This window comes from Hypanus sabinus, chromosome 12 (assembly GCF_030144855.1).
Source record: "Hypanus sabinus isolate sHypSab1 chromosome 12, sHypSab1.hap1, whole genome shotgun sequence".
NCBI classification, from domain to species: domain Eukaryota; kingdom Metazoa; phylum Chordata; class Chondrichthyes; order Myliobatiformes; family Dasyatidae; genus Hypanus; species Hypanus sabinus.
In genome coordinates, this window is record NC_082717.1 from 65,866,352 (window position 1) to 65,876,328 (window position 9,977).

Here is a 9,977-nt window from a genome sequence, read left to right on the forward strand (position 1 = left end):
AGGGTAAACTTGATAGGAGAACATACAACAGGTTCTGTGGACACGAAAGAGAAGCCAGGACAGTGTGTTGCCTCCAGGTGCTAGGGTCCAGGATGTCTCCGAGCGGTTGCAAATTATTCTCACGAGGGAGGGTGAGCAACCAGAGGTTGTGGTGCACATTGATGATAATGACAAAGGTAGAGGTCCTGCGCAGGGAGTTAGAGAGGAGGTAAAGAGCAGGACCTCTAAGGTAGTAATCTCTGCACTACTCCCAGTATCCCATGCTAGTCGGGTCAGGAATAGGATGATCATACAGATGAATGAGTAGCTGAGGAAGCAGTGCAGGGGGCAAGGTTTCAGATTTCTGGATCATTGGGATCTCTTCTGGAAAAGGTGCGACCGGTTCAAAAAAGATGGTTTACACCTGTCCCTGAGGGGGACTGTTAACTTTGTGGGCAGGTTTATTTGAGTTGTGAAGGTTTTAAACTGTCATACCGTGGTGGGGTTTTATGCCATAGACCCCTACCATTAACCAAGGGCTTTGTAAGCCCTGGGTTGGGGATTGCTGGTTTAAACTAAGTTGGCAGGGGGTGGGGAACTAGAGTGATAGGGCAAAACAGTGTTTAGTGAAACTGAGGAAGGATGGGCAGATGCTAGGGTAAAATTGCAGTCAGTAGGATGAGTTGAAGTGTAAAATGGGGGCAAAATCAAAATGGGTGATGAATACAAGACTGAAGGTGTTGAATGCACGCAGTATACAGAGTAAGGAAGATGATCTTGTAACGTAGTTAGAGATTAGCAGGTATGATTTGGGGATCAGAGTCATGACTGAAAGAAAATCATAGTTAGGAGCTTAATATCTAAGGATACATATTGTATTGAAAGTACAAGCAGGTAGGCAGAGGCGGTGGGGTAGCTCTGTTGATTTAAAAAAAATGATATCAATTCCTTAGAAAGAGGTGACATGAGATCAAAAGGTGTAGAATCCTTGTGGGAAGAGTTTTATAAAAGAAACAAGGGTAAAAGGATGTTGTTGGGAGTTATGTATAGGCCTCCACGGAGTAGCCAGGATGTGGGATATAAATTTCAATGTGAAATAGAAAAGGCATATAGTAAGGCAATGTTACGATAGTATTGGGGGATTTCAGTATGCAGGTAGACTGCGAAAATCAGATTGGTGCTGGATCTTAAGAGGTGAAATTTGTAGAATGGCTATGAGATGGCTTTTTAGTGCAGCTTATGGTTGAGTCCACTAATGGAAAGGCAATTCTGGATTGAATGTTGTGTAATGAACCAGATTTGATTCGGGAGCTTAAGGTAAAGGAATGCTTGGGAGGCAGTGATCTTAATATGATAGAATTTACCTTGTACTTCGAGAGGAAAAAACTAAAGTCAGATATTACACTGGAGTAAAGGGAATTAGAGGCATGAGGGAGAATCTGGCAAAAGTTGATTGGAAGGGGACACTAGCAGGGATGATGGCAGAACAGCACTGGCTGGAGTTTCAGGGGCAATTCAGATGACGCAGGATAGATTCATCTCAGATGAACGATTCTCAAAAGAGGGTAGGGTAACTATTGCTGATAAGGGAAGTCAACGAGAGCATAATAATATAGCAAAAATTAATGGGATGATTGGGAATTTTTAAAAAACAAACAGAAGGCAACTTTAAAAAAACCGTAAGGAGAGAATTGATGAAATATGAAGGCAATCTAGCCAATAATTTCAAGGACGATACCAAAAGGTTTTTCAGGTATATATAAGGAGTAAAGGGGAGTTGAGAGTGGATATTGGACCACTGGAAAATGACTGTGGAGAGGCAGTAATGGGGACAAGGAAAAGGTGGATGAACTTAAGTATTTTGCATTAATAACTTTGGAAGATACTTGCAATATGGCAGTAATTTGAGAATGTCAGGGCAAAAGTGAGTATAGTTGCTATTACTAAGGAAAAGGTGCTTGGGAAGGTGAAACATCTGAAGGTAGATGAATCACCTTGACCAGATGGACTGCATCCCAGAGCTCTGAAAGGGGTAGCTGAGTTGGATTGTGGAGGCATTGGTAATGGTCTTTGAAGAATCACTAGATTCTGGAATGGTTCTGGAGGACTGGAAAATTGCAAATATTACTCCACTCTTTAAGAAAGGAAAGAGGCAGAAAAAAGGAGATTATAGGCCAGTTAGCCTGATTTCAATGGTTGGAAAGATGTTGGAGTGTTTCGTGGTACTTGGAGGCACATAATATAGTAGGCCAGAGTTAGCATGAATTCCTTAGAGGCAAGTGTTGCCTGAGAGATGGCCAAGTTTGCAGATGATGCAAAGATAGGTGGGAGGGGAAGGTAGTGTGAAGTGTGGAGTCTGGGGAGGACTTGGACAATTTGGGAGAATAAGCAAACAAGTGGCAGGTGGAATTTATTGTTGGCTATGGTCATGCACTTTGGTATAAGGATTAAAGGCATAGACTATTTTCTAAATGGAGAGAGAATTTTAAAATGAGAGACGCAAAGGGACTTGAGAGTCCTTGTGCAGGATTCCCTAAAGCTGGGGTTCTCAACCTGGGGTCCATGGACCCCTTGCTTTATGTTATTAGTTCATGGCATTAAAAAGTTGGGAACCCCTGCCCTAAAGGTGAAGGTTGGTGGTAAGAAAGGCAAATGCAATGTTAACATTAATTTTGAGAGGACTAGAATATAAAAGCAAGGAAGTTATGCTGAGCAACACACACAAGATGCTGGAGGAACTCAGCAGGCCAAGCAGCATCTATGGAGAAGAGTATTGTCAACATTTCGGGCAGAGATCCTGTGGCAGGACTGGCGAAGGGTTTCAGCCTGAAACATTGACAACCCTCTTTTCCATAGATGCTACCTGACCTGCTGAGTTCCTCCAGCATTTTGTGTGTGTTGCTTGGATTTCCAGCATCTGCAGATTTTCTCTTGTTTGTGATTGGATGTTATGATGAAGCATTGGTCAGACCACACGGAGTATTGTGTGCAGTTTTGGGCCCCTTATCTATGAAAAAGTGTGCTGGCATTGTAAAGGGTCCAGAGGAGGTTCACATGGATGATTCCAGGAATGAAAGGGTTATCATACCAGGCTCTGGGTCTGCACTTGCTGGAGTTCAGAAGGGTGAGGGGGGATCTCATTGAAATGTTGAAAGGCCTAAGACAGTAGATGTGGAAAGGATGTTTCCCATGGTGGGAGAGTCTAGGACAAGAGGGTATAGCCTCAGGATAGAGGGGTGCCCTCTCACAACAGAGATGCAGAGAAATTTCTTTAGCCAAAGGGTGGTGAATTTGTGGAATTTGTTGCCGCATGCGGCTGTGGAGGCCAGGTTGTTGGGTGTATTGAAGGCAGAGATTGATACGTTCTTGATTGGATATGGCAGCAAAGGTTGCGGGGAGATGGCTGGGAACTGAGGTTGAGGAGGAAAGAAAGGATCAGCCATGATTGAATGGTGGAGCAGACTTGATTGGCCAGATGGCTTAATTCTGCTATGTCTTATGGTCTGAAAGGGTTAATGTATGATGGCTCTGGCCTGTATTCACTGAAGTTTAGAAGAATGACCTATTGAGAAAGGCCTGGACAGAATGGATTTGGAGAGGATGTTTCCTTTAGTGGGTGAGTCTAGAGCTAGAGAGCACAGCCTCAGAATAGAGGGATATCCACTTAGAACTGATTTGAGGAAGAATTTTTTAGCCAGAGGGTGGTGAGTCTGTGGAATTTATTGCCACAAATGGCTGTACAAGCCAAGTCATTGGGTATATTTAAGGCAGATGTTGATAGGTTCTTGGTTAATCAGGGCATCAAAAGTTATGAGGAGAAGACAGAAGAATAGGGTTGAGAGAGATAATATATCAGCCATGATAGAATGGTAGACTCAATGGGCCAAATTCTGCTCCAATACCTTATATCCTCTCCATATCCACTCTATTCAGGCCTTTCATTATCCCCCTTCCTCCATCCACCTCGCTTCACCTGTCACCTTCTGATGTCCTCCTTTCCCTATCCCCACCTTCTTATTCTGGCACCTTCCACTTTTTCCAGTCCTGATGAAAGGTCTTTGCCTGAAACTTTGACTATTTATTCATTTCTATAGATGCTGCCCGATCTGTTGAGTTATTCTAACATTTCTGTTCCACTAGCATTGCTTTTAATATTCAGTAAATTTCAGAGATTTCCCCCTTCCTCCATCTTTCTAAACTCCATTGAATTCATTTCTGGAACTATCAAATTCTCCTTATAAGAGTGACTACAATAATCTCTGCCCCCTAAATCTCTTGAGTTTCTGGCATGCTGTTGTGTTTCCACAGTGAAGACTGACAAGCTTTTATTCAGTCTGTCTGCCGTTTCTTTGCTTCCTATGAACAATTCTCCAGCGTTATTTTCCAGCAGTAAGATGTCCACTCTTCCTTTTCTTTATTCTTTATATATCCTCCTATTATTGGCTAGTTTACTTTCACATTTCATCCTCTAGCTCCTTGCCAATTCTCCTGATATTTCATGTCCTCTCATTTGCTTTTATGCAGCTGTTGACTCCCTCTTGTCAGCCACAGTGATCTCATCATCCCTTTAGATTGGTGCTTATTCTTTGGATGAAATGATCCTGCTTTGCTAATTACTTCCAGAAAATCTTGGCCATTGCTATTCCACATCCCTTCCAATTAACATTGGTCGCCTCCTCTCGCATGTTTCTGTAGTAATACTATTACATCCCCTCCCACAAGCATTGTCACACATTCCTACACCCACACAGCATCCAACAATGTTCGATGGAACCGCAAAACAAGCCCCACTCACCCCTGCCCCCAGCCCTCGCATCCCCCCCCCCCCATAGACAGGCCTATGATTCCAGTACTGGCTGCCTCTAGTCCTTAGCCCCGGGCTCTCAGCCAACAGCACTCAGTTCCTGACCCAGACTTGGATGCATCAGGCTGCTGACCTCTGGACTGAATTCCCAACTTCACCCTTCCATCTTTGGTCATCTACCTTTGGCTCTGTCCTCCGAACTTTGCCGACCTCTGGGTATCAAACACAAGACTAGTCACTGGTTTGACCTTTGGGTCTTGGCTTCCAGACTCGCATGGAGCTACGACCCCAGTGACCAGCCCTCATGACCCTCGCCCGTACTGACCTCCATTCCGGCACTTGCTTATCTGGAGATCGCTAGTCTCCACAGCACCTGATGACTTAACTTCAGGGATCACTACTTGGATCTTCCTACTTGCAGTCACACCCTCTTGTCCCTGACCATAAACTGGATTTGAAACAGTTAATCTAATAGGTTTCAAAGGTATATTTAATGTCAGAGAAATGTATACAATATACATCATTGCCTTTTCTTTGCGATCATCCACGAAAACCGAGGAGTGCCCCCAAAGACTGAAGACAGATAAATGTTAGAACCCTAACTCCCCTCACTCCTGTGTGTAAGTGGCAGCAAGCAACAATCCCCCTCCCCCCACTGGTAAAAATAAAAGCATCAACGCCTGCTACCGAGCACTCAAATGTGCAGCAAAGACACAGGCTTACAGTACTCCAAAGACTGCGTGTTCACCCTGTATTTGGGATACCACTGTGTGTGTGTGTCTCTCTCTCTCTCTCTCTCTCTCCCCCTCCCCCTCCCCCTCCCCTCCCCTTAATAAGGGAGAAAGTAATGTCTGTTTCACAGTAGAGGGGAGACATAACAAATATCTCGTTGGTATAAGATGTTAAAAATCCATTGCGTTGCTTTATCTGAGCTCTGTGCCCAAAGATCTTGAGTCTCTGGGCACACAGCCTTGGGTCTTCCATCTCCCACAACACACTAATCTCCTGCCTGGATACCGACCTCTGATTCTCTCTCCCTCCCCCCCGCCTCCCTGTCTCCAGAACCACAAAATCAAGGATCTCCGAAGGTGTGCAAAGTTCTTAGGCTGTGCCCTTGGTGTGCTGAATAATGGCTGGTTGTGAAACCCCGAGAGCAGGTCCCATTCCCACAAAGAACTGTAGTCAGTGTGTAACTCCAGGTCATGATCTTCAAAAGAACCCTGAAAAGGAAAAATAGAGATATTAAAGATGGAAATACGAGTGATTGCCTTCTGAAATATCTGGGTAACTCTTCTCGCTAATGTCTCGCCATGTTTGAAGCCTGAGTTCCTCAAGCAACCAACACTTGTTGGTCATCATTTTGAGTTGAGACCCTGCCTTATATATTTTACTCCAGATTACAGAACCTCCTCTTAAATAACCCTTTACAATTCTTTCATGGTGTCCATTCAGGATATATGTCAGAGATTGAATTTTATTACACAGTTGATAAATTAGTTATAACCGGTGGTTGTAGTGGGGATAAGCTTCCACTACACGATCTATTAAGTTATTGTAATGGTGTGCATTTCAAATAACCTCTAACAACCAAGTCCAGCTCCTAGCCTTCATGTGTGGCTTAGCTACTAAGGCCAGCAGAACTATTTCTACTGACAGGAGAAAGGACAAGGGCACCAGTTGTTTCAGGCAGATGGGGTTTGTCAGCTGTGGTTGGCAGCTCATCAGAGGAAAACTCTGATCTCAAACCTCAGCTGCCTTGCGGCTATACCCACTCACGGAGGAGGCTTCAGGAGTAAACCCTGAAGGGAAAAAAACTGCAGCTTGAGTCCCTAAGGCAGTCCTAGTTTAGGTCAATGCTGACTGGCAACTCCAGTGATGCAGCTGGTGCCAAACTGCTGTTCATGTGGATTCATCAGCTGCGTGGAGAGGGGAAGCTTGCTACATGAGCAACAGCTTGCTCTCTGTATCATACTGCCCTGACTTGTGTGTTATGTAGACAGCTGGGACGCATTATCCAAGGTCAACCCTGACCCATGAAGGGCCTCAATTTAGTTTAACACTTGATTTGCATTATCCCACCAAACATTTTTTAATGCCTTCAAAACAAAACTGATATATGAGTGAAAATAAAAATGCTTTCTCTTTTTTTTTCCCTTCAGGGTGAATGGGTGTCAATGGGGGTGATTTCTGATGGAAATACATATGGTATCCCTGAAGACCTGGTCTATTCTTTCCCAGTAAAAATCAAGGTAAACACACGATTGTTTTTCTTTCTTGAACTAGCACAAGTAAGGTAATAACAGACAAGTTCATACTCAAAAATGAGCTTTATTTGTCACACGTAAATTGAAATCATAGTGAAATGCATCAAGGATGTGCTTGGGGCAAATGTTGTCTTGCTTCTGCCATCACCATAGCATAACCACAATATTTTTCAAGTATGAAAAGATACCAAAGCACCTGGAGGAAACTTGTGCAGACATGGAGAGAGCTTACAGACAGTGAAGGAAATTGAAGTGTGAAGTGTTATCCTAACTGCTGCACACTGTGCTGCCCTTACAAGTATGATGTATTTAATATAGGTTACTCATTTTGATATTCACTAATTGCTTGTGTTTATTCCAGAATAAAACTTGGTCTATTGTCAATTGTCTGCCAATCAACGACTTCGCCTGCGAAAAGATGAAAGCCACTGCTGATGAACTTGTATCAGAGAGAGATACAGCCATCGAGTTCCTAAAAAGTGCTTAAAATCATTGCTCATCAAAATATTCTGCAGTTAAAGTAATATGTCAAGTTATTGGGTCTGTTGAATCAATAAAAAACATTTAATCATAATTATCATCTATACTGTTACAGTTAAACTCCTATTACTGGTATGTATAAGGAAGTTTTTCCATATATTAAAATCTAAACTTCCAAACAACTTTTTGCTTTTTTTTTTATTCCTTGAGCAATTTGTCAGCCTTTTTCTCACTGTGTTGATTTTTCTCTTTTTAAGGCTTGGATGGGTACTGAGCAATACTTGATATAAATATTTTATAGTTGGATCAGAAGATTGGACAGCATATTAAAAGAAAAACGATGACAAAGAATTAGTTTTAAAAAAATAGAGTACATAATAAAGGTAAAATAGTTTCTCAGGTATTTCAGAAAGAAGTTACTGAGGTGTGTATTGGTGCAAAAATATTCTGGGAGAATTAATAATGGACTGTGGCTAATAAATTGCATGTGTTATTGCTTAAGTGATTTTAGACTGGGAAGAGTTAGTGCTCAAAGTGATGTGTGTTTCTGGTAGTGTAATTAATAAAAATGAGCATTTCAATTCATCAAGTAAGTAGGAAGTCAAATGGTATACGGCTGCCTTCGCAAAATGATGTTAAACGGTCATTGTAGTGATGCCAGGTCTGACGTTTTTTAAAGTTGGCCAATCCTTAAGGTGATGAGACTGGTGTTGGATTATCAAACACTACATTTGTACATTACTATTAAGTTTTTCAAAATCAAACATTTCATTATCCTTTTAATCAAAATAGCTTGACTTGGAAGCATCAATTATGTTGTTGCTGAACTAATTGAAGAGATGTTTTGAGACAAAATAACACCTATAACTCCAGAATAAAACTAGAACGTTAGAAAATCTCAAGTGACAAATTTATTTCCATTGAGCAATAGTGAAGATGTTTGATTTCTAGGTTAAATATTTTGTTCAATTCTTTCAAGATAAATAGTGTCTTTTAAGAGACCTCATGAATAGGTACATGGAGCTTACAAGAACAGAGGGCTATGGGTGACCCTAGGTAATTTATAAAGTACAGTACATGTTCGGCACAGCATTGTGGGCTGAAAGGCATGCATTGTGCTGTAGGTTTTCTATGTTTCTAGTTCTAGCTAAGGGATTTTCTCTGGGAATCTCAAGATTCTTAGTTCTATTAATACCAATGACTCGTGTCTGAGTTCTCATTTATAATAGTGTACTAATAACAGCATGCTGCAGAGGGAGAGAGAAATTTTAATGTTTCAAGTTGTTGATCCTTCAGGTTACTGATCTGTAAAGGTTACTATTTCTTTCCTTGCATGTGCTCCTGACTTGTGTACACCCAACATCCCCGATGCTAAAATTTGCATTTTGATTGGTGTTTCCCATTCAATGGCAATCAGTCACATCTGTCATTCACACAAGAATCATAGTTTTATTCTTTGACAGGTGATTATATGTAATCAAAAAACTCATCTGCAATTTTTTTTCTCTCAACAATATCCAAATAAAATACATAGATTAAGAATACTAACCCAAAAGATGATGGGTACAACTGGGCAACTCTGACAAAGGCTGATGACAGAGTTTCTGGTAGTGTAATTACTAAAAATCATAGTTATGCATTCTATTGGTTGATCAATTAAAAATTGGTGAGGATCAGAGGAGGCATGCTAAATTTCTTCAGCCATTTGAAGAAGTAGAGGCACTGGTGAGATTTCTTGGCCAAGGCTTCAGCATGATTGAATCAGGACTGGCTATCATTGATGTTCATTCCTAGGATCTTGAAACTCTAATTCCATTGAAATGAAGCTCTGTGTTTGACTATCATCTACTTGAACAAGGAGTGATAGTACCATTTACAGATGGGAGAAGCTATGCTTTCATAATCATTCTTACAGTATATTGTCTGTTTTGAGTACAGCTGTTCCCTAGGTTGCAAGTTCCCAGTTTTTCAACCCATACTTAAAACTGAGCATTTAGAGGACTGGCAAGGTGGATTTGCCAGCTGATGCATGGCTGCAGGTATCTTCTGCCATATGAAAACTTAGTTTGTGGCAATGGCTGAATTAAACCCCAATTTAATTCAGTCTTAAATTGACTAGTGCACATTGTCCTTGGTTTTATCCTTTATTTAAATATGTGGCCAAGTTGTTGTATTTCTGACTTGCAAACTGGGTTATGATCATTTCTCAGAAATGGAACCCCTCCTGTAACCTGGATAACACCTATAAATTGATGATTGCCAAACCTCATCAAGTTGCAGTCTGCATTCAGCCCCTTAACTGACATGAAATAGACTTTTTATGGTGCATGGTCATAATGAGATAGATTGTGAGGTCAAAATCCATCATTCTTGTACTAGTCTTTTAATGACGGGATAGAAACGGCCATTGAACCTGGTGGTAAATGATTTCAGAATATTGTATTTTTTAT

The 9,977-nt window shown here is 41.4% G+C and overlaps 1 protein-coding gene across 1 annotated transcript in view; it reads left to right on the forward strand.

Annotated features, from left to right (window-relative positions):
* Positions 1 to 7,709, forward strand: part of mdh1ab (malate dehydrogenase 1Ab, NAD (soluble)) — a 33,686-nt gene extending 25,977 nt beyond the window's left edge. The window contains exons 8-9 of the mRNA XM_059986127.1: positions 6,943 to 7,032; positions 7,409 to 7,709. Coding sequence (XP_059842110.1) covers positions 6,943 to 7,032; positions 7,409 to 7,534 — 216 coding nt within the window. The 3' untranslated portion in view covers positions 7,535 to 7,709. The remainder of the gene's footprint in view (positions 1 to 6,942; positions 7,033 to 7,408) is intronic.
* The last annotated feature ends 2,268 nt before the right edge of the window (positions 7,710 to 9,977 follow it).